The sequence below is a fragment of the Solanum lycopersicum genome, chromosome 11 (genome assembly GCF_036512215.1).
Source record: "Solanum lycopersicum chromosome 11, SLM_r2.1".
Classification (NCBI taxonomy): Eukaryota; Viridiplantae; Streptophyta; class Magnoliopsida; order Solanales; family Solanaceae; genus Solanum; species Solanum lycopersicum.
This window is the reverse complement of record NC_090810.1, coordinates 4,350,587-4,375,048: the sequence shown is the minus strand read 5'-3', so window position 1 is coordinate 4,375,048 and position 24,462 is coordinate 4,350,587. Positions and strand designations below refer to the sequence as shown.

General features: G+C 29.0%; 3 protein-coding genes across 3 annotated transcripts; 2 read left to right on the top strand and 1 right to left on the bottom strand.

Moving 5' to 3' along the window:
* Window positions 1–1,980: 1,980 nt before the first annotated feature.
* Window positions 1,981–2,358, bottom strand: LOC138339662 (putative UDP-rhamnose:rhamnosyltransferase 1). Its single transcript, XM_069291529.1, has one exon. The coding sequence runs from the start codon at window positions 2,356–2,358 to the stop codon at window positions 1,981–1,983; it is 378 nt and encodes a 125-aa protein (XP_069147630.1).
* Window positions 2,359–4,046: 1,688 nt separating this feature from the next.
* Window positions 4,047–5,790, top strand: LOC101249320 (putative UDP-rhamnose:rhamnosyltransferase 1). The gene has a single exon (XM_004250108.5). It carries the CDS (start codon window positions 4,131–4,133, stop codon window positions 5,580–5,582), a length of 1,452 nt encoding a protein of 483 aa, XP_004250156.1. The 5' UTR covers window positions 4,047–4,130; the 3' UTR covers window positions 5,583–5,790.
* Window positions 5,791–16,022: 10,232 nt separating this feature from the next.
* Window positions 16,023–24,377, top strand: LOC101248832 (receptor-like cytosolic serine/threonine-protein kinase RBK1). The gene is made up of 8 exons (XM_010314353.4): window positions 16,023–16,384; window positions 16,777–17,346; window positions 21,865–22,122; window positions 22,465–22,619; window positions 22,733–22,812; window positions 22,885–23,020; window positions 23,214–23,363; window positions 23,818–24,377. The coding sequence occupies exons 1-8, from the start codon at window positions 16,378–16,380 to the stop codon at window positions 23,974–23,976; spliced, it is 1,515 nt and encodes a 504-aa protein (XP_010312655.1). The 5' UTR covers window positions 16,023–16,377; the 3' UTR covers window positions 23,977–24,377.
* The last annotated feature ends 85 nt before the right edge of the window (window positions 24,378–24,462 follow it).

Below are 24,462 nucleotides of genomic sequence, written 5' to 3'. Positions count from 1 at the left end.
CTAGTCATAGTCAAATACAACAACCTCCCTATAAGCCTTTGATATTTCCCAAAGTCATCTAACAATTTATCTTTTGTATTACTGACTTTGCTTGTGCATTCATCAAATTCAGTAAAAGTTAACTTGTGATTGAATTCTAGAGGAGTAGAAGCAAGTTTGCATCCGGCTAATCCCAATTCAGATACAAGTCCTAAAGCATATTTCCTCTGATTCATGAGAATACCATCATTAGTTCTAGAAAATTCAATTCCAAGAAAGTATTTTAGCTCACCAAGATCTTTCATCTTGAACCTGTGTTGCAGATCTTTCCTAACCTGTTGTATGAGCTGCAAATTACTACCAGTTACTAAGAGATCATCAACATATACCAGAATAACAAGCAGCTCTTTTTCTACCTTCTTTGTAAACAAAGAATAATCATAATGAGACTGTATAAACCCCATATTAATCAATGCTTGAGTCAGTTTTAGATTTCATTGCCTTGGTGCTTGCTTCAAGCCATACAAGGACTTATGTAACTTGCAAACCATAGACATCTCCCCCTGGGTTGCAAAGCCATCTGGAATCTGCATATACACTTCTTCAAAAAGATTACCCTGAAGAAAGACATTGTGGACATCCATCTGAAATACAAACCAGCCATGAGAAGTAGCTAAGGCTACAACTGACCTCACAAGCTACTGGGGAGAAAGGTCTCAGTGTAATTCATACCTTCTTGCTGACTATAACGTTTGGCTACTAGCCTGGCCTTATATCTTTCAACAGCACCTGAGGCATGATATTTCACTTTAAACACCCATTTGCAACCAATAGGAGTCTTATCATGTGGAAGAGGAACAATAGACCAAGTACAATTATCTTTTAGAGCAGTAATTTCTGTTTGCATGACTTTGACCCAGTGAGGATCTAAACATGTTTCCTTATATGACTTAGGTTCAATAATGGTAGAATAAGCAGCAAGAGAAGCTCTATAGGAAGGAGACAGTCTAGAATAAGAAACATAATGTGAAAGAGGATATAGACAGACATTTTTAGCACTAGGAGTAACATAGTTATCCAACCAAATAAGAGGTTTGGAGAGTCTGGTAGATCTTCTAAGAGGAAGTTGATTCTCAGTAGATACAACCACCTCAGAAGGAGTAGAAAGTGAATGAGATTCAACTGGAGATGATGTAGAAACTGGAATAAAATGTGAAGTATCTGAGGTAAGAACAGACTCAGAGGAAATAGAAGAATCATCACAAAAATGTAGAACAGGAAATAAAGGAGAAGATTGAAGATTTTTAAAAGGAAAGATATCTTCTTTAAACACTGTGTCTCTACTAACAAAAAAAGAATGAGAGCTTAAATCATACAATATATAGCCCTTTTTAGAAGAGGAATAACCTAAATGTACAGTAGGAAGAGCTCTGGAAGAAAATTTATCTAGATGTTTAGGAGTGGTAGCATAACATAATGAACCAAAGACTCTAAGATGTTGAAGAGAAGGAACTTTGCCAAACAATAGTTCAAAAGGAGACCTATTATGCAATATTACATAAGGTAATCTGTTAAGAATATAGACTGCTGTAGAAACACAACAACCCCGGTACTTCAAAGGAATACTTGCTTGAAATCTCAATGCCCTGACCATATCAAGAATAGATCTATGCTTTATCTCAACCACACCATTATATTGAGGAGAATAGACACAAGAACTCTGATGTATAACTCCAAACTCCTTGAATAGACTAGAAACTTGAGAGTTAACAAACTCATCTAACCACTCTTTAATCAATATCGAAGATTCATTTTTTTTCATGGGTACTAGTTTTCACTATAGGTGGCATCAATCCCGTAGGAAGCACGGGTATATGAGCATTGTAGGTGTTGATCATGTTCTCAAAGGAACCAAGGAAGGAAAGGAACCAAGCATTGATGGCTAATACTATAGAAAATTCTTGATATACCTAATCTTGTTGAAATTGGAGCCAACCAATATTATGCAAAATCTTGAATAATCCAATCAGGACAATTATTCTCCAAGAAATTAGTCACATCTTTTTCCATACCATCCATGGCTTTCTTAAGATAAGTCATTTCTTCACTTGTTATAATATCAATAGTGGCCTCAGCATCTTTTGGTAAGCCATCTATTTTAGCAAGTGGAATTTTTACAAAAGTTATGGAATTAGAGAATTCAGAAGGGATTTTTGGGAGACGATCAATATTTTTTAGAGTTGAAATAAACGAAATTTTGTGATCCTTTCGAGCTATGAATTTGAAAAGTTCAAGAAATGGGATAATATGACCAAAAGCTAACCATGGAAACATAACTATGTGAAGCTTTTTAGTGTTATTTTCATCTCCTTTAGCCATAGATTTGGGAAATTTTTGAACCAACACAATTTTCTTCTGTTTGTGCTTCTCTGTGTTGTTGTTTTTAGTACTATTAATACTAGTGTCATCTTATGTTGGCACATGTTAAAATCTACTTATTACCGCTACTTAAAAAAAGTTGACATTTCGAGTGTATTTGATATTAACGAAAACATTTTAGAAAATATTTTTTCAATTTTCTCATGTCTGATTAGGACAAAAATTTTACCGTTTGAACCAACACAATTTTCTTTTGTTTGTGCTTTTCTCTGTTGTTGATTTCTAGTACTATTAATAATAGTGCCATCTTATATTGGCACATGTTAAAATCTACCTATTACCACTGTTTAAAAAAAGTTGACATTTCGGGTGTGTTTGATATGAACGAACATATTTTAGAAAATATTTTTTTAATTTTCTTATGTTTGGTTGGGACAAAAGTTTTGAAAAATATTTTTCAAATTATAAACTTTTTTTGTTGAAATATTTTTCAAAAATATTTTTCAACTTCAATTATTTTCACTCACCCTCACCCCGAGCATTCCAAGCCAGCCCCTACCCCCCCCCCCCAAAAATAAAAATTTAATGTTTATTTAAAGGATATTTTCAATTTAAAATTATATTTTCACCCCATTCCTATCCTCGGCCCCCCACCTCCCACCCCCAAAATGTTTCTATGAAAATATTGGAAGTGAACAATGGAATATTAAACAAAAATAGTTGGAACGAGTTTTCTTTCTATTTAATCAATAATTAGAGATTTCGAGTTTAAGATTTAAAATTGATTTTTTTCAGTAGGATGAGTCTTTAGTCTAGAATAGGTACATATATTCTACAAAAATTTAAATTCTATAGGAATAATTAGAATAACGTAAAACGTGTTATTACTTAGGTGTCCCTACAAATTACATAGATATTTTTCTATTGTTAATTAAATGGATTCTTTAATCATAATTATCATCAATGACTATTATAAGCTAACTATATGATACCACCACCGCTAAAAAAAATTCTAAGATGTCATAAGAGTAAAAAAAAAATTTGTTTACACAATTTTATTATATGATCTCAACACTCTTTACAATATAGTTGTTCATCATAGCAAATCATTAACAAAAAAGAAGCTCATGTTTGGTATTCATCAGTTAAGTTATTGAGTCATAAATCAGTTGGTGAATTCTTAGCTCATTGTGAATTGACAGAGCTCAATTATAGAAGAGCTTAGGTAGTACCAAGAAACGAAAAGGACGGGTCCTATAGGGTGGATCATGAATGTCTTTGTTATAAATTTGAGTCATATTCACCTTTAGAAAATTATGATTTATATAAATATATCACTTTTCTAACGGAGACTGAATACAGACAATGTATAGGTAATAAATGTAACCATTTTCTCAAAGTATAAAAATAAATTTGATCATTATTTTATAAAATCGATTGAACTTTGATATAATAATTAATAATATTGAATTAGTAGGTAAATTTTAGGAAAATATAAATCTATACTTGACTTTGAAGGGGAATAATTATAATTAGAATAATGTAACCTTACCAAGTGTCTCAAACAAATGACACAAATTTCTTCAAATGATTGATTATTTATTATTTTGTAACCGCTACCATTATCTATTTATTTATTTATTTCAACATGCATATCACTAGGGTAATAATATATTTTTGTTAACACAATTTTATAATGTGATCTCAACACTTTATAATATAGTTGTTCATCATAGCAAAACATTGACCAAAAAAAAAAAAGGCAAATTGTCATGGAAACTCAACTTGTCAAATCCATAGCCAATGGAGATGAAAGTAATACTAAAAAGCTTCACATAGTTATGTTTCCATGGCTAGCTTTTGGTCATATTATTCCATTTCTTGAACTTTCCAAATTCATAGCTCGAAAGGGTCATAAAATTTCTTTTATTTCGAGTCCAAGAAACATTGATCGTCTCCCAAAAATCCCTTCTGAATTCTCTAATTCCATAACTTTTGTAAAAATTCCACTTGCTAAAATAGATGGCTTACCAAAAGATGCTGAGGCCACTATTGATATTATAACAAGTGAAGAAATGACTTATCTTAAGAAAGCCATGGATGGTATGGAAAAAGATGTGACTAATTTCTTAGAGAATAGTTGTCCTGATTGGATTATTCAAGACTTTGCACAATATTGGTTAGCTCCAATTTCAACAAGATTAGGTATATCAAGAATTTTCTATAGTATCATCAATGCTTGGTTCCTTTCCTTCCTTGGTTCCTTTGAGAACATGATCAACACCAACAATTGTACTTCACCACCTAAGTTGGAGGATTTTTTGGTTCCACCAAAATGGATCCCATTTGAGACAAAGGCGACGTATCGCCTCCATGAGGCGCGGTGGATGGTGGAGTCTAGTCAAAAAAATGTATCTGGCGTTTCAGACATGTATCGTAATGGTGTCACGATTGAAGGTGCAGATGCTATTATCATTCGTCATTGTCATGAGTTTGAGGGTCAGTGGTTGAAGTTACTAGAGGATTTGCATCATATGCCCGTCCTTCCAACAGGGTTGATGCCACCTATAGTGGAAAGTAGTAGCCATGAAAAAAATGAATCTTGGATATCGATTAAAGATTGGTTAGATGAGAAACCAAAAGGTTCAGTGGTTTATGTAGCTCTAGGAAGTGAAGTGACGGTTGGTCAGAATGAAATCAATGAGCTAGCTCGTGGGTTGGAGTTATCAGGGTCACCGTTCTTTTGGGTCTTAAGGAAGTCATCGGGGTTGGGAAGTATCGACCCAATTGTGCTACCCGATGGTTTTGAGGAAAGAACCAAAGATCGAGGCATAGTATGGAAGAGTTGGGCACCTCAGCTGAAGATACTGAGTCATGAATCAGTTGGTGGATTGTTGACTCATTGTGGATGGAGTTCGATTATAGAAGGGCTTATTTTTGGTCATCCGTTGATTATGTTACCATTTTTGGTTGATCAAGGACTAAACGCTAGAATCCTACAGGACAAAGGGGTTGGTGTGGAAGTACCACGAAACGAAGAGGGCGGGACCTATACGAGTGACTCGGTAGTAAACTCAGTGAAGCTAGTAATGGTGGAAAATGATGGAAAGATAATTCGAGAGAAAGCTAAAGAAATGAGTGCCATATTTGGTAACAAAGAGCTTCACGATAAGTATATAGAAAATCTTATTAATTTCTTGGAAAATCAATTGATAGATTCTTGACTTATTGCGACTCGAGCTCAAGTGACCAAATTTGTGATTTAGACTAGAAAAGTTGTGGGCCCCCTATGGATGAGCTTTGATTAGGTTGAATTGAAACTTTGGCCCTTAAAAGACAAAATTGGACTTGCCCATATATTCCATGAGCTTAAATGCATCAACAAAAGCATTATTATTAGTATTATATACAACCTGGTTATTCCTTTTTTAATTACTTGTTATTTAAATTATATTTGATCATTACCATTCTCTGCGTAGGGAAGAGAGAAGCGCAAAAAAAAAAAAAAAAAAATATTGTGTGCCAAAATATCAATGTGATTAAGAGACCCTACAAATCACATCGATATTTTTCCATCATTAACTAAATGAACTCTTTGATTTTATTCATTAATGATTATTAGTTGATGAGCTTATATAAACATACGATTATATGATTTAACTATCAATTATATTGGAAAGAAGTATCGATGAAAAAAATGAATATTGGGTATCGATCAAAGAATGGTAGATGAGAAACCAAAAGGTTCGGTGGTTTATATAGCGCTAGGAAGTGAAGTGACAGTTGGTTTAAATGAAATAAACGAGTTGGCTTGTGGTTTGGAGTTATCAAGAAAGCATTCTTTTGGATCTTGAGAAAGTCATCGGGATCGAGAAATATTGATCAGATTGTGCTACCAGACGATATCGACAAAAGAACTAAAGGTCAAGGCATAGTATGGAAGAGTTGGGCGCCACAGCTAAAGATACTGAGTCATGATTCAATTGGCGAATTCTTGAGATGTTGTAACTTGAGCTCAACTATATAGTCTATAAGGGTTGATCTCTAGGGACCAAATTTGTGATTTACACTAGAAAAGTTGTGGCCCAATATGGATGGGCTTTGAATGGATTGAATTAAGGGAAATTTTTCAAAATGTCAATATTTTAGCATTTAAGAGGACTCATTAGTAACAACTTCAATATTTAGTAAAAATTTCATTTTAGTTTGTTATGTATGTTTTTATTATTTATTTTTATTTAAAGAATATAATTATTTAATAACAAAAAGGAGAAAATTAAGGGGGAATATTTCAAAAAAAGGCAAGCATCCTTAATTTTCTCATCAGTTATATTTTCAAATAAAATTTTTTTTTTTTCTCCAGAATTTTTACCTTTTTAAAATTATATTCATTCCACAATATGTTCTTATATTTATTATAGTTTTTTATTAGTTTGTATTCATTCCAATAGGTATGCCGAATTTATCTATATAGTCATTTAAGAAATATATTTGTATTTTTATATATTTTTTCCCTATATAGTTATTTTTTTCTTCAAAAATCCTATAAATGTTCTTACCCTCTTTCTTCCCTCATTTTAGCAGCGGATCATACATTATACACTATTTGTTAAGTAATAAATAAATTAAAGGATGAAAAATCACCAGAAATTGGTTGATTAAGATGAATACCTCTAGTAAGCCTCTTGGATTCAGCGTAAATCATAACGGAAATTGAAAAATACAAACAACATTTTTTTAAGATTTAAACAAAAATAAAATTAGAAAAGAAATCTGAAAATAGGATAAAGATTAGAGATACCTTAATCAAAGGGATTCTTGTTGATTCAATTTTGGATTAAAAAAACAACCAAAATATATGGCAAAAAAATATTTGCAACTTGAATGTTGGAGGAAAATCAGAAAAGATAACCATAAGAGAGAGAAAAAATTAAATGGGAGAGAGAATTAACAAATTGAAAATATAAATATGAGAGAGAATAATTTTTTTTAAAAAAAAAGGATATATAGAATTAATTGAAAAAGAGAGATAAAATAGGAAGAAAATCGGAACACATAAATTTTTTAAAATAATGACATTTTTGACATTATGCTAATATTTATAAAGTATGGATATTTTCACTAAATATGTTATTTATTTTGACTAGTTTACTAATTTTTCCTTGAATTAAAACTTTGGCCCTTAAAAGATAAATTAGACTGGCCATATGTATTCCCATGGGCTTAAATGCATCAAAAGCAGCACTGTTTATGTAGGGGAACTTACATAAATCTAACTATTTATGGAGCTAATTATTTAGATATATTTTATCTTGTAATATACGTATATTTTACGAGATTATAATGCCTCTAGATACATGTATTTCAGTTAAATAAGATCAAATTTAGGTGTAATTTATTTTAGATATATTATATCCAAATTGGATCGCACGTATCTGTGATACATGTTCCATGCTCTATGTAGTTGTCAAACACACTGGCTTATATTGCAAGGACAAAGTTGTCATTTGCCTTGTCCATAAAAAAAATACCATATATATCATATGTTTTAGGAAAGATCTTTTTAGTCAGAATTTGGTTTAAATGGTATTTTAGTTATGTTATTTTATATTTTTGAATTTTTTTATCCTTTTAACTTTAATATTTTTTAATTAATAAAGAAAAATCAGTTTAATTTAAAATAAAAAAAATATTATATATTTTTAAAATTTTCTGATTATTTAATATTACTCGTATGTTTATTTTTACGATCATAACAATTAATGAAAAGTGAGAAGTTTAAGTTGCCAAGAACCCCACGTTCTTCACACATAACAAAGGTTTGTCTATTTTCGAAAACATAAATTCATAAAAAGTCAAAAATTTCTACCAAATTTGTGTTCAATATAATCCCATTTGTAAATTGATTCACACTTAAAAAAAAATTGTACTACTTGTTTAATGTAGTTTCTATCTTTTTTATTTTTTAGATAATTGTGGTATTTGAATAAGTTTGTGTCTATCTTCATTAATTTTACGGTATACTTTCTACCTTCTATTTGTATAAATACTGGATAACTCTGTATATTTATCAAGGTTCGGATAAATAAGAAGAAATCACTTAGTGTTTTTGCTTTGATTGATATTTTAATCTGAAATCTGATTATGCTAAACCTACTTACTAACGATAGATCAATACAATTTGTGTCAGCCATTATGAGTTGGAGTTTGGGATTTTAATACAACTTATTTGAATTACTAGATTAAATTATCCATATTTTGTGATAGTTTAGTGAATATGTTAACACAAACAAATAATATTTTTATGCTTAAAAGTTAAAGAAAAAAAATCCCAAAATTATTTTTAAAAAATCCAGCTACTTCACTAAAAAGTCTGCATTATTTTGTTAATTTAACTAGTGCATCATCATAATATATAGATTAGAAATTTCATCTAAAGCACCATATAGATGTGTAAAGAAAGATTACATCACATTTTCAACTAATCTTCAAAAATAAGTATTATATACTAATATTTTACTGATACCTTATTATATTTATTACCATTAATTCTATTTGTGCCAACCCTAACCAACCCAAAAACATAGTTTTTATCATCAGCTTTCATCACATGTTATTTAATTTATTTATTGAAAAAAATATTAGGTTATTTTTATCATATTATGTTACTTTCATGTGGATATACTTTGGTGTCCCACTTTGAAATTGGACTACCAAAATTCAACTAGGAACTTGTGCTATAGTTGAGGATGTCATGCCACTAAAAGTGTTAAAATGTTAAATAATACTGTATAGTTATTACCTAGATATAATCAAACCATTTTAACAAACTAATTTCAATTTCATAATAAGATTATGAATACGGTAATATCAGTACATACGATAGTTAATTATAGTTTCTATACTTTTATTCAGTTAATTAGATAAAAAGATTAATTAAAAAAAATTAAAAAAATCTTACGTATAAAAGAAATTTAGAAAGAGAATTTTTTTCCCTATATTTATGGACAAGATAATATGTTGCTAAGATAGTTATATTATAATAATTTTTAATACTTAATGTATAATGTATTTACTAATTAAATCATGGTTAGAAAGTTACTTTGTAAATTAAATTTTAACTATTTATTTTAATCTATGCCATGTGTCACTAATCCAAATAGGAATTTGAGAAAAATAGAAAAAAAAAAAGAAATGGAGAGCAGTCAGATCCAAACTGATATATGAGGTGGGACCCTTACGGAGGCAAATGTTGGCTTAAGCAGTTGATCAGTCAAAGGGAAAAATAGAGCGAAATCGATTTAAAATTTAAAAATTTATTAGATCTTTAGGAAGATAATGATATGATAATAATTGAAGTTATGATTTAATATTTATGAACATATAACTATTGAATTCTTAGTGCATATATAGAGTTAAGAAAATAAATTTATTGGGTTCTCGTGAGTCTATACTCTTAAATGGGTTAATAGAATTTTTGGTCTTTTTAATTTCTGTTTTTTCATTTGGTATTTGATATTTATGTTTTGGTCTTTTTAATTTTTATTTTTTCATTTGGTATCTGATATTCATATTAGAGTTTGACTAGGTTGAATTTATGTATTATTGGAGAGTTCATATCATGGAGTGTTTAGCTCTTATAAGATTAATTTGGCATTAATATAAATACGGAATATCAAAATTTGAAAAAAAAAATCCTAAAATATGTACTTAAAAGGGAAAAAACTACAAAAATGAACGATAATACTTTTTGAATATTTTTTGTAATACTTTTAAATATTTTTTATTATTAACTCTGGTATACTAATAAATTATATCTTTTATATTTTAAAACTTTTTTTATTTCAAAATAAAGGAGTTAAAAAGACACTTAAAATGAAACAATAAAAGGATATATTAGCATTATAGATTTTTAAGGAAGATATCAAATTAATATACGATATGATAATTATTAAAGTTATAATTTAATATGTATGAACATATAACTATTTAATTTTTAGTGCATATATAGAGTTTAGAAAATAAATTTATTAGGTTTTCGTGAGTCTATACTCTTGAACGGCTTGATAGAACTTTCGGTGTTTCAAAATATTTCATAAATTTGATTTTAGTCTTTTTTAATTTTTATTTTTTCATTTGGTATCTGGTACTCGCATTAGAATTTGATTAAGTTAAATTCATGGCAGAGTTCATATTAAAAAGTGTTTAACTCTTATATGAAATTTTACGGCTTAAAAAAATTAAAACGACAGTTAAAATGAAAAAAATGAGACGGACGAAAAATATATTAGCATTGAAATTAGTTAAGGATCTTATCTAAACTTTTGACTTTGAATTAAGACTTATAAAATATTATTGAGAAGAATTCAGTTAAACGCATTTCTCTAACTGAAGTGACATTGGTGAGGTTGGTGGAGTTGGAATAATATCAACAAATATTAAATAAATTAATTAAGAACAAACATTTATTTATTCATTTTATAAAAAGAATGTAGAGTAGCAAGTTTAGTTCACCAACTAAACGATAAAATCTTAATTTCATTCATTAGTTTTTTTTTTAAAAGATTTAATTATTATTGGGCCTTGAGATTATATTATATTTTATGATTATTGATAATGGTTACGGTACATAACTAATTCATTAACTACAATGCAAAATTACGGTAGATTAATTGCTATTCAACTTTTCAAATTGTTTTATTAAGTTGATAAGTAGGAGCTTTACGGATGGTAATTGAGTAGGTTGAGTTAAAATTTCTAAGTATGAATAAGTAAATATATAAATATTACAAGAAAACTGTGAATTATATACGGATTTTTGTGAAAATTAGTCTGAAAGTTCATAGAAAATTTATTTTTCTGTAAATTTTCATACTGAACCCCAGAAAATTTCGATGTAATTTATATTTTTCTTATAGTGTATGAATTAGCTGAATGGATTTAATATTTATTATATATAGATAAAATAAACTTCCAAAATTTTAATGAGAAGCCAATTCATAGGGGTCTTAATCAACATAAAGAATCAAAAACAAAAGATAGATCATAATTAGCGGGGAAAAAATATAATATTCAACATCAATTTCATAATTCTCAATTTTTTCATGCTGGTATATTACTATAATATTATTAATTAACAAGAATTAAAGCTATTTTGGCAAACATCCTTTTCATATACCAAACAAAAAAAAAATATTTACTCCATTGGTTTTTTTTAAGTAATATATAATTTCAATCATTTTTAATTAAAAAAAGACTAGCTCAAATTAATATTAGTCCTACATCAAAAAAAAAAAATCTTAAAGGAATATTTCTTCTTGGATATTAATGGGAAGTCGAATAAGAATACTAAATAATCAAATTAGTTAAATAATTTTACCATAATGATCAAATTACTTAAATAAATGATACCCCAATTTTTATTTTCACAATTCACTCAACATATCCAATTATTAATTTATTATTATTATTATTATAATATAAAGTTTTTTTTTTCTTTTTGAAGATTTTCCAAGTAAAGGTTCGAATCTAATTTCTAAAGGAAGCAAATTAACAGTAGACAGCTATGCATGCGGGCATTATGCCTCATAATCATTGATTAATATTTAATGCACGTGTTTTAAAGTTCTAATTTTATCAACCAAAAAAAAAAAATCTATCACTTTAAATTAGAAATCCCTCAATTTATTTAATTAGTCACTTGCTTGAGCAAATTCCCTAAAAATTTAAAGCACTACCGTGTGATCTATCCGTCAATAAAATGATTAATGTCACTAAAACTCAATCAAATTTTCAATAAGAAGTCCATCAAAAATAATTTCGACGAGTGTTTTTCTAACTAATTTGTAATAGCAGTCTGAAAATTTTAAAGGTAATAATTCAAATTAAATTGCAATAATGATAAAAAAAAAAGTCACAAAATCTCTTATTTTTATCTACTTAAATTTAAGTGATATAAATATTCGATACTTATATTATGAAAAAATAGCAAATATCCTGAATTCAATAAAATAGTCTAAATGACACAAAGTGATCAACACACCACAAGTTTTTTAAAAAAAAAACACAAATAAGAGAATTTTAACTATTATTCTTAATCATATATAATCTTATCTCTTAAAAAAATAATGAGAATATATACTAGTGGCATATTTTTTATTTATAAATTAATTTTCTTTTGCACAAGGCACTTCTAATTATAGCTTCATTTCCCATCAAATAGGATTTTATTTCAACAAAATCTAGATGATATTTACAATTTGGATTATAATTACTAAATTATACATGTCTTTTTGTTTTCTTTTGACTTAATCCAAACAAAAGGTAGACATAGAAAAATCAAAATCAACCACTTGCTATTTTATAGGAAATGAAATTCAAAAAATTATTATTAGCATATAGTAGATCGATCCCAGCAGGTCAATTGAACAAAATTAAATTAATAAAATAGTCATAACAATTTTGTTTTACAGTGTTTGAGATGGTGATAATTTTTATATATTTAATTAGTTATAAAAAAATTAAGAATATAGTGTTCAAAATAAAATAATAAAAATGAAAGTTGACTTATTTGCATTTGTTTTTCATAAGTCCAAACAAAAGTATGTTCAAAATTAGGGTCTTGATTACCAAATAAGTACGTAGTCAAGAACCTCCTAATTGATTATGTATGTATCATTGAGTCAATTCCTTTAATGATTGATATTAAGATATATACCTAATAGATTTAAGCTATATACATTAATATTATAATATTAAAAAAATTATTGTATAATATTATTTAAGTTCAGATCTTTTTGTCGATTAAATATAATGTATATATATATAATATCAGTAAAAGAATAAAGTTAGAGTTTGATAGAACCTAGTCATTTTAGTTCAACTCTAAGACATTCAATTAATGTATATAAATTTGAAATTGAGTAACTGGCTTAAAATCTCGATCTTTTGCTCCATCTCTGTACAAATGATAAATCAGTTAGCATTTTTGTTAGATTATCAATTAAATGATGTTTATCAAAATATTTATCTGAAATTACCTAATAAGTGATCTGATCAGATAAATATTTTTACCTCGTTAATCAATATGAAAGCAATACCAAAAAAATCTAATTATAATGGTTAAACATGATTAGTAATTAACTATTCCTCCCTTCACTTATGTGATTGGAAATGTAAAAAATGATTTATGCTTAGTAACTTTAAATGAGATCTTAGCTTGGAAGAGATTATTAATTAATTAATAGCTCATAATTTGGTTGGTTTTATGAGTACAACTACCAGAATGAATTGATTATAAATCATCATTCTTTATTAAATTGCTTATAAATTATGCGTCGTAGGAAAAACTAACTTATACGTACAATAGAATTAAAACATATATTAATTCAATTAACAACGAATGTTATTTTTTCAAAAAAAAATATTAATGGCAGCCAAATATTCAAGATTTGAAATGACCGCACAAGCTAATTCGAATACCACGTATTTCATGAATGTTAATTATTTTATCTTCACACTAGTTAAATGCAATGTACAAATTTTTAATATAATTAACCCCTTTTAAAAATTTATGTATAAACAACAGAAGTTTCATGTAATTAACTTAAAAACATATCACATGTAATTTCTCATGATGATGAATGTAGTCTTAATTAATCCTACTTATTAACTAAATGCATTGTATAATAAGATATTCATTGTTCTACAAATTCTACCAAGAAGCTAAAATAGTTTTTTTTTTCTATCTTAATTAATCCCATTCATGAACTAATAATTTGTTCATTTTTTTTCTAAAAGATAAAATTATCTATTTTTTCTTGAGCGAAAAATCTATTAAAAAAACTTTTTTGTGTAATAGGGTATGTGAACACTCATAATTCTTCAAATTACTTTGTACGATTACATTAATTATATTATTTTAGTTGTTTTTGTTTTTTTTACTTGAAAATTAGCATTCTAAAAAAATGAAAACTAAAGGAGACAAGATCTCTTTCATTTTCCAATGATGTTGTCCCAACATACCTATGAAGATCCAAAAATGTTGACTATTTTGGACATGCCTTGAGATTTGTTTTCAAACTTATGAAACCTAATTTCAAAATGATAAGACAATATAAAATTTGTTGATATTATTTGTATAGTTTAATATAAATTATTATACAATATATGTTTTCAAACTAAGTTATCAAGTGTTATTATTATTGGGGGGGGGAGCATAAGCAAAATAATTTATGTATTTAAGTTCAAGTCTAGTAACATTCACTCACACTTTATATATGTATTTAAATATTTAAATAAAATATAAATTAAATTCCAAACTAGTGAATGAAGTTATTAAGTGGAATATTTAATGGTATTCTGAATTTATAAAGCTAGAAATTTGAATCTTTTTCTATTTGTTAAAATAATTATATGTTATTTAACTTGATAATCGTAAAAGATACATAATTGTCGTCTCTATTTATACTAAGTCAATAAATATATGACATAAATTTATAGACTAACTTTTAAATGCATTTTTAAATTATTAAATTACTTAACTAAGTAAAATTACATGGATTGATATAACCACCTAATATGGACGAGTATTATCGTCAATTGATATTTATTTATTAGAAAATAACAATATATATACGGAATGTTTAATCTCTTTAGCTTTCTTCATATATTTATTTTTTATATTTTGATTTTTATTGTAAAAATTCTGATTTAGACCATGATGATATAATACTACTCTAGTATGAAAAAAATTCTTTCTACCTAAAATACCCTCCAAATCCTCTAAAATTTACATAAAAGTTAGTTGGGTTCGTTATTTGATCTTTTGCCCCCGACAATTCACATAGCGTTAGTTGCGCCAAAAATCAAGAATGTCCAGTTTCGACGGCTGAGATCTCATGAAGGAAAAAACAAATCATAAATGTCTAAATCAACGGCTAGGATTCATCAACCAAATAAAATAAAATAATTATATATTTAAGGGTTGGTTTGGTACGAAAGAAAATGTTTTTTTTTAAAAAAAAAATATGTGATTTTCTTACTTATTATCTAGTGTTGATAAGTAAAATAAAAAAGTATATATTATCTCAAAAATATTTTTATATAATATAACAAAACATGGGGTTCGAGAATATTCGGAGATCAAGATGGTCAAGATGTGGGGGTTTTAGATGTTAGATGGGTTAGGACGAGATAATGAATTTTGAATGATACTTCTAAAACTATATTTTCATATTCACGTCAGAGGTAATCATTTTCCTCATATTTATGAAACTTGTATTCTAAATTCTACAACATTTTGATCAAACAAACATAAAGAAAAAATATCCTTGAGTTGAGGATCGATGAGAAAATGTCTCTCTATATTTCAAGACAAAGATTTGATCTGCATATACTTTACACACCTCATATTTCACTGAACAAAAAGTGAAACTTTACAAAAACTTTTTCGTAGACTCAAAAGATATATCATCTGAAAATTCAATGGCCTTTCGTAATTAACAGAATCACAATATTATCAATTTTTCTACTGATAAATTAAATATGTTATTATTACTATTAATTATATTAAAACATAAATAATTTTTTTTTAAAAAAATCTTTCCTACATACCAAACACACCTTATATTATAATATTATAATTCCATTTAGCATATAAATGTAAGTAAACCACACATAATAATATTCCAAGTACTACATAGCCGGTTTTCTCTCTATTGCCTCTCCTTCAACCTCTCTTTTTAAAAAAATTTCTTTCAAAGAAAAAAAGAATCACAACTTCTCTAAAATATACCATTTTTCTCTTCTTCTTTTTTTCTTCTTCTTCTTCTTTCTTATTTGAGGAAGAAGAATTATTATTAATCATGATTGAACCTCAAATGTAAACCTTCATAGAATATATTCTAATTCTTCAAAATTCCTTTTCAATTTCCAAAACCAAAATTCTTGAAATTTTTTTAGAAGAAGCTTCTTAGATTCATTTGTGTTTCACACAACAAAAACATCTCCAAATATACCATGGAAGGTTCTTTCTTTTTTTTCCCCCTTATTTTCTTTTATGAATATTTATAATTAAACCCCTTTTAAAATTTTTGAACATTTTTTTTTTAAGTATAACCAGAGGTGAATTTAGAATTTAAACGTGATTGATTTATGTGATGTCTTTTCATACCTTCTAAATAACATATACAAATTCCCTCCGCCCTTTTACTAAAAATAGAACGAAATGATCTTTTTTTTTTGTATGAAAACATTTTGAGCAAACGAAGAAGCATTTCGATAAAGAAATTTGATTTTAGATATACAATTACGTGACTAATTCAACTCATTTTTTGTACTTATAATTATAAATTCCAAACTTAATATTTATTAAAATTTTAGTATGTTTTTTTTTTTTTTTTTATATATATTTTGTAGGTGAAAGTGTGGTACAATTTCCAAAAAATGGAGGGAAAGAAGAAATAAAAAGCCAAGAAGTAGAAAAGGAACAAGAAGAAGTAGAAATTACAATTTCATCCGGTGAAAAAAATGAGAAAAAAGAAAACAATGAGCAGTTATCGCCAAGGGCAGTATTGGAAATATCCATATCAGGTACATCGGATTCCGATAACAGTAGTATCAGCTCCGGCGAAAGAAGCCGTAGCTTCGGTTCATCTCCGTCTCCCGTCGGCGAAAAATCGTCCGTATCCGACGGATCCGGCAGCGGCGGTGGCGGCGGCGGCGGAGAAGAAACAGGGCAAGGGTTGAGATTTAAGAATTTGTTCGATCAGATGAAGAGAAAATCGATTCGGAGATTATCGGCGATTCCATTATTAGTGGGTTATGAAAATTTATTAGCGAAGAAGAATATAAAGAGGAAATTACTGTCGAGAATTCGTAGTGCTGAAGAAGAAACGATTGATTGCCATGATTTCGTTGTTCCGAAGCCATCATGGAGGAATTTTAGCCTTGACGAACTTGCTCAAGCTACTGATAATTTCTCTCCAGGTAAATTTTATCAATATTCATATTAAAGTTCGATATTTACTTATATTTTGATATTTGATATGCGGATATGTTATTGTTATTGGTATAAGTTTATCTTGTTGGGGTAATAATTTGAATAATGGTGTTGTTTGAGTCATTTTGAGGGTAATTTAACTATTTGAAAGATGTTTGATGTTAATCATTTTTATTTTATTTTATGTGTTTTAGTTTAATTTAAGGCCCGTTTGGATGGGCTTAATATAAGCAGCTTTAAAAAAGTACTTTTAAAAGTGCTGAAACTTATTTTTAAAATAAGCAGTTATGCGTTTAGATAAAAGTACTGAATTTGTTATGTCAAACGTGAAAAGGGAAAAATGGAAGAAAGAAATGTTAGGGTTATATGGGTAATTTGGAGATTGTATAAAAATATTAAGCACAAAAAGATAAAAATGTGGTCAACTTAAAACAGCTTATAAGCTAAAAAAAAAGCACTCCTACCCCAGCTTTTAACTTTTGGCTTAAAATAAGTTTTTTTAACTTAAAATAAGCTGTTTTGAGTATAGCCAAACAGCTAAATAAGTCAAAAACCAGCTTTTAAGTCAGTTTGACCAACTTTTAAACTGAGCCAAACAGGCTCTTAGTGTGAAATTTTAAAAAATTAGAAAGAATTTTGAATTTTAATGTGTTAAAAGTATATGTACAAGATTTTGAATATGTTACGTTTAATATTGAAGTGAAAATACTAAACATAGAAATTGATATATTATATATAATTTTAAATTTTATCGTGGGTAATATTTATGAGAAAAGTGATATACTTTTTTTAAAGGAAATTTTGATATATCTGAAAAAGTTATTTTTACGTAAGGAAGAGATTATGAGCGCGAGAAGTAAAAATAGTCTTTGAAAGAGATATAAGATAAAGCTAATGTATAATAGATTGATTTGAATTTATTTCTTTAATCTTATATATATAATAAAAGTTTATTCATCAAATTGTCCATTTTAAATCGATAAAAATATAAGTGAGACACGTAAAAATTGAAGTAAAAGAAGTAAGTATTTTTTCAATAGGTTTTTTCTAGTTCATTGATAGGTAGATCACACTATAATTTTTTATTAATATAGTACTTTTTATGGGTGGTTTTCAAAATTATTTTTGCTCAAAGGTATAGGTGCCTTTCTTTGTAAAATTGCTATGTTCCCCATTTGTTCTTGGGAGACTAAAACATATGGGAGCAATAAAATGTAGACCTTTTTGTTACTTTTGATGAAAAAAGAAAGAAAATTAGTACATTGTTTTATTGCTAAAATTTTGTCTTATTTATTGAAACAATAAATTTGCACATTTATTGTAGTTAAATTTTTTCATACACTCTTTCTTGTTTAAGAAATATAGACAAATTTTCATTTGAAATTTGAAAGAGAATAAAGTATATTTTGAGAAAGAGAGTTTAGTCGAACGTTTATGAGAAACAATTTTTCTACTTTATAAGACAGAAAATAATATAGATATATCTTATTATCTCCTGACTCAATTTATAAAATTGTATTGTGCAAAGGTAAATGCAAGAAACTTTAAATTAAGTCAAATGAAATTCATGTGCAAGAAATTTAAATTTTAATTATTGTGGGGTTACTAAAAATACAAAAAGTTCATTGCTTATTAAAACATGGGACAGTTGGATTAGGGTTATGACCATTAATTTCTTGACATAGACATTAGACAATACTTTATTACTACTCCACCCAAAATTTTGAATTCATTAAAATCCTTATCCTTCTAATAAACCATAGAATTTCCAATTATAATTGCATGTAGTATATACATAGTATTTAGTAACTCATTATTATTAATAAAAAAAAATGAATTTACCTTGCAAGTTAAGGAGAAACACAATTAACCGTTTAGTACATTAAAAAGAAAATTTTACATTATCTAGGCTTATTTGTTGTTATCCTTAAATCGAGACTCAAGGTCTAATCAAAAATAATTTTTTTATTTTTAAGATAGAGATTTAAATCTGTATATATTTTATCGTTCTCAGACACCACTTTACGAGGACTATTGATTATGTTGTTATTAACAATTTATTTATCACATCCCATAATTTATATGTATTGTTCATTTATGTCCCATCAAATTCACAAACAGGTGAACCATGTGAAGTTGTGCCTAATTTTATATCGTACTACATTTTCCTATTGAAGGGTTCACTTAACATGTCATGTTTTACCTCTTCTCGAAACGTTATCAACTTAAAAGTCTGTCAGTTTTTTCTTTTCAAATCCAATTTCATCGTCCCACTTTCGGTCATAGGTATCACATGCAAGAACTCACCATGAGTCCTTTATCTTTACCCGTCTTCATCATCTTACTCTCTATTTTCTCAAGTTTACAATTTTATTAATGCATAATGTTTTGTGTATCGAACTGACTTTTTAAGCTGAAGCCTAAGAGCCCGTTTGGATGGGCTTAATAAAAGCAACTTTAAAAAAGTACTTTTGAAAGTGCTGAAACTTATTTTTAAAATAAGCAGTTATGCGTTTGGATAAAAGTACTGAAGTTGTTATGCCAAACGTGAAAAGGGAAAAATAGAAGAAAGAAATGTTAGGGTTATATGGATAATTTGGATATTGTATAAAAATATTAAGGAAAAAAACATAAAAATATGATCAACTTAAAATAGCTTGACTCTAAAGAGGCATGGGACATATGCAGAGTACTTTTTAGTGCATATTAAGGCCGCATGCTATTGTCTTTGTTATATAATAAAGTTCACATTTAAGTATTAGTTTTAAAATGTTGGGTTCTTGGGGAATTCAACTACCCCACATTTCTCATTCACTAGTCAAAGAAGCTTAATACTTGATCTTGAGACTTTTCTTTGGCCCAAGGCAGAAAAAGTAAACATGGACTGCTCAACATTTTTATTACAAAAGTGAAATTGACAGTGACTTGTGGGAACCACCAGCAAAGGTCGTGATGAGGTGATAAGAAAGGTCTTAAGTTCGAGCCCTAAATATATAGTTCAATAAGATATGTTTCAACAATAATAACATATTTAGTATAATTTCGTAAAATGGATTTGGAGAGCATAGAGCATATGGAGATTTTATCTCTACTTTGTAAGGTTAAAGATATTGTTTCTAATAGACATTTGACTCGAGGAGTGAAGAGATAAAGACAAATAATACTTAGTAATCTCTTTTGATAAGGTGAGTTTCAACAACAATAATATATTTAGTATAATCTCATGAGATGAGATTTGAGAAGCGTAGAGTGTACGAAGATTTTACTACCTTACGAGAGTAGGATTAGTGTTAATTCTGATAGATTTTCGATTCAAGAATTGAAGAAATAAGGAATTTTTATTACCTAGAATAAAAAATTTAATCTCAAATTTAAATTACTCGAACCTCGTAGACATTAGGTGGGAAAACCCAAAAAGGACTAGTGGGGACCTGCTTATTTACACCATTTGACTACTAGCTTCACTTACCAACCCAAAAATATATATACATAAAAAATCCTTTTTATATTTTGAAACACCCCTTGTTATACTTCTACACAAATATATAAGATCTTTAAAATGTAATATTGGTGGAAATTAGTAATCTTTCTAAAAAAATGTGTATATGAATTCTTGAACCATACCTAAGAGAGAGTGACAAGTGACAACCAACCATGAATCCAATTATTTGTCTATGGGCCTTGGTGTTTCAAGTTGTCCCATCAGAACTGAAATTTCTGGTTTAAGTAAGGCCTAGTTGATGTAGCTGGAGCAGCTGCAGGTGTACTCATCTTGCACATGCCAGCAGCTTATTGCCTATCTTTTTTTTTTTTTTTTGGATAAAAGGTAGTATTGGAAACAGCTTTCGTGCACAATAACTATCACGTCAAGTCACCACACACAAATATCGGTTAAATCTACTCACCAAGGCTTAAATAAATGGGAAAAATAAGTTTACTTGGTATTTTGAAGGCCTGAAAGGTAGAAGGGCGGGCCAATTATCTATTAAGTTTCGAGTCACACACCCTAGCTCTACAAAATTTCTCATTTTATAAAATATATCCTAGCTTTTTCTATGTTTATTGGAATTTGAACTTCTATGACTTTCACCACTTTCATTGACCATTCGTCTGAGCCCCCCACAAGGCCATTATGATTGACTCAAGAAGAATAGAGCAAAAGAACCATCCAACTGTCTAAGAATCAAGGGTGGATCTAGACTGTCGTCTATGAGTTCACGTGGACTTTGTAGTTTTTGTATGTGAACCTAGTTACTATTGGATATAAAATTGAGATTGTTATAACCGTTCATAAAATTTAAATTTTGAATTAGCCTTCGTCAAGAATCCCACAGTTCTTCATAAGACATGTTACTTTCAAGCTAATTTACTATTAAACTAAACTCTTATAATTATAGATTGCATAATCTTCAAGTAACTTCAAGCAAAAGGTGCCAACATAAACTTCCTTTGTAGGTAATTTATGCTAGTACTCTACTAATATTATGTGTTGAAAATGTGAGTAGATAACTTAATCGGCAAAGGAGGACATGCCGAAGTGTACAAAGGTCATTTACAAGATGGTCAAGTTGTTGCTGTCAAGAAAATTACAAAGAAAGAAAAGAATGACGAGGATAGAGTTGGAGACTTCTTGTCTGAGCTAGGAATCATTGCTCATATCAACAACACTAATGCTGCTAAGTTAATTGGTTTTAGTGTTGATGGTGGTTTGCACCTTGTTCTTCAGTACTTGCACCATGGCAGCCTCGCTTCCGTACTACACGGTGCTGTATTTCTCTCTCACTTAATCTTGATTTTCTAGTGTAATGCTTTATTACTTGGACATGTATTAGGGGGTTGGTTAAGTCCTACAATGAGCATACCACTCGTGTTAATTTACCTTCGTTGAGTTTGGAATCCTGAACAGACTGTTAGTAATAAGTTGGAGCAAATGATGTAGTCTTCATGCTCCTTATGCCTTTGTTAGTATTCATGTCTCGGTGGTCACTGACTGACGACAACGTGTTTAAATACAATGATAATGCAAAGTAGAATATGAAATGTAATGTGATGAATTGGGATTTTGATGTAGTTTTTACTGATAAAAGGAGAACTCAGCATTTCAGGTAGAGAAGAGTGTCTTGAATGGAAAATAAGATATAAAGTGGCGGTTGGCGTAGCTGAAGGATTACGTTATCTTCACTGTGATTGCCAAAGGCGCATAATCCATAGAGATATTACAGCCTCAAACATTCTTCTAACCGAAGATTATGAACCTCAGGTTTGAAAAATCAATCTTGTTTAGCTTTCGAAACTTCACTTTCAATGAATAATTTCATGTCAGTTACTTGAGGGTTTCAAACTTTTTTTCTTTTGTTGTTTGTGTTGCTGCAGATATCTGATTTTGGACTAGCAAAGTGGCTGCCAGAAAAATGGGTTCATCATATAGTTTCTCCTATTGAAGGCACTTTCGGGTATGTAAAGTTTAGTTCGATTGCCTTTTTAGATGTGTTAGTTCGTTAAAAAATGGCAAAAATGGTTCTCAGATATATGGCACCAGAGTATTTTATGCACGGGATTGTTCATGAGAAGACCGATGTATTTGCCTTTGGTGTTCTGCTATTGGAGCTTATAACTGGTCGTCGTGCTGTTGATTCATCAAGACAGAGTCTAGTAATGTCGGTATGGCCTCACTGAACTCATTACTCTCGACTTGAACAATGTACACATGCAAAACGAATTTAAAATGTATACGTAAGATAAGATTACCCTCATTCTGAATCCTGGACGTGCTTTTGGTTTGGCTGTCGTGTTTTCCCTTTTGTTCTGCATGTCTCTGTATGAAACATTCATATCTGCTGCCATATTTGCATAGGCAAAACCACTGCTGGAACAGAACAATGTCAAGGAATTAGCGGACCCTCGTCTAGGAGATGCTTATGATGTTGTTGAGATGAAACGAGCTATGTTTACAGCTTCTACATGCATTCATCACTTGCCAAACATGCGTCCCAACATGATACGGGTATGTCCTTATCTTCGCGAATCATTTCTATACTGACATTACGAGCATTTCTATTTTCCAAAGATGGATACGACAACTTGAAAACTTATATTGGGAAAGACTTAGCAGGGTAGGGCAAGGCAAGTCTAAAATAGCAACATATGATAAACACAACAGGGTAGACCTAGTCAAAAATTTTACATGGTTAAGACTTGCCTTACCCCGCCCTATTTACAACCCTAGTTGTTAAAGTACAAAGACATTTCAAATGAAATTTATTGATTACATGAAGACTTGAACACCTTGCAATACTTGGTCATAGAGCTAGTGATCTAGATAACTTGTCCTTTCGCGAAAACTAGGATTTCAAACAAAACCTAACTTGAATTTGACTTCAAATTTGATACACAATGATATTGAATAGTACAAAATGATCATTTTGCCTGAGTGTATGTAAAATTGTTGGAGAATGCAGGCTGTTCAGCTATTGAAAGGCGAGAACTTACCAATAGACATGAAGCAGAAATCGACAGGAGGAAGAGCATTGATGCTAGATGCTTGTGATTTAGAAGATTACAGTAGCACAACTTATCTCAAGGATCTCAATCGTCATATGCAGCTCGTTATGGAGTAATGTTTTGATCTTGATATCATCGAGTCTCATCTCATATCATCAATCAATCGATATTCTGCCATCTGCTGCTCTTAGTTATTCCTCTACTTGTTCTTCTTTTTGTACATATATCTTGTAAAATCAAGAGTTCAATCCAGTATTATTATTCCACTAGCTTCTTTTTTCGGGTTGAAAGTTTTCGAGATGCTGTACATCTTAACTCTGAGAAGCAGTATCAAAAACATCTGAGTTTGTCTTGCACTGTCTCAATATTTGGATGTGAAAATGTTGCAGCACAAAATTGATACAGTAAAAAGCAAGTGATTGTACTTTATTAAATCATTTATAACATATGGTAAAATGATTAAAACAGTTCATTTCAGACTCTCCACACTTAATAAGACATCTCGAGTTTGAGTCTTCATCGAGCATTTTTCATTTTATTCCTCCAATTTTAACTAAAAAGTTCTCCTTTTTGCATCACTCACCAAAACAACGATCTCATTA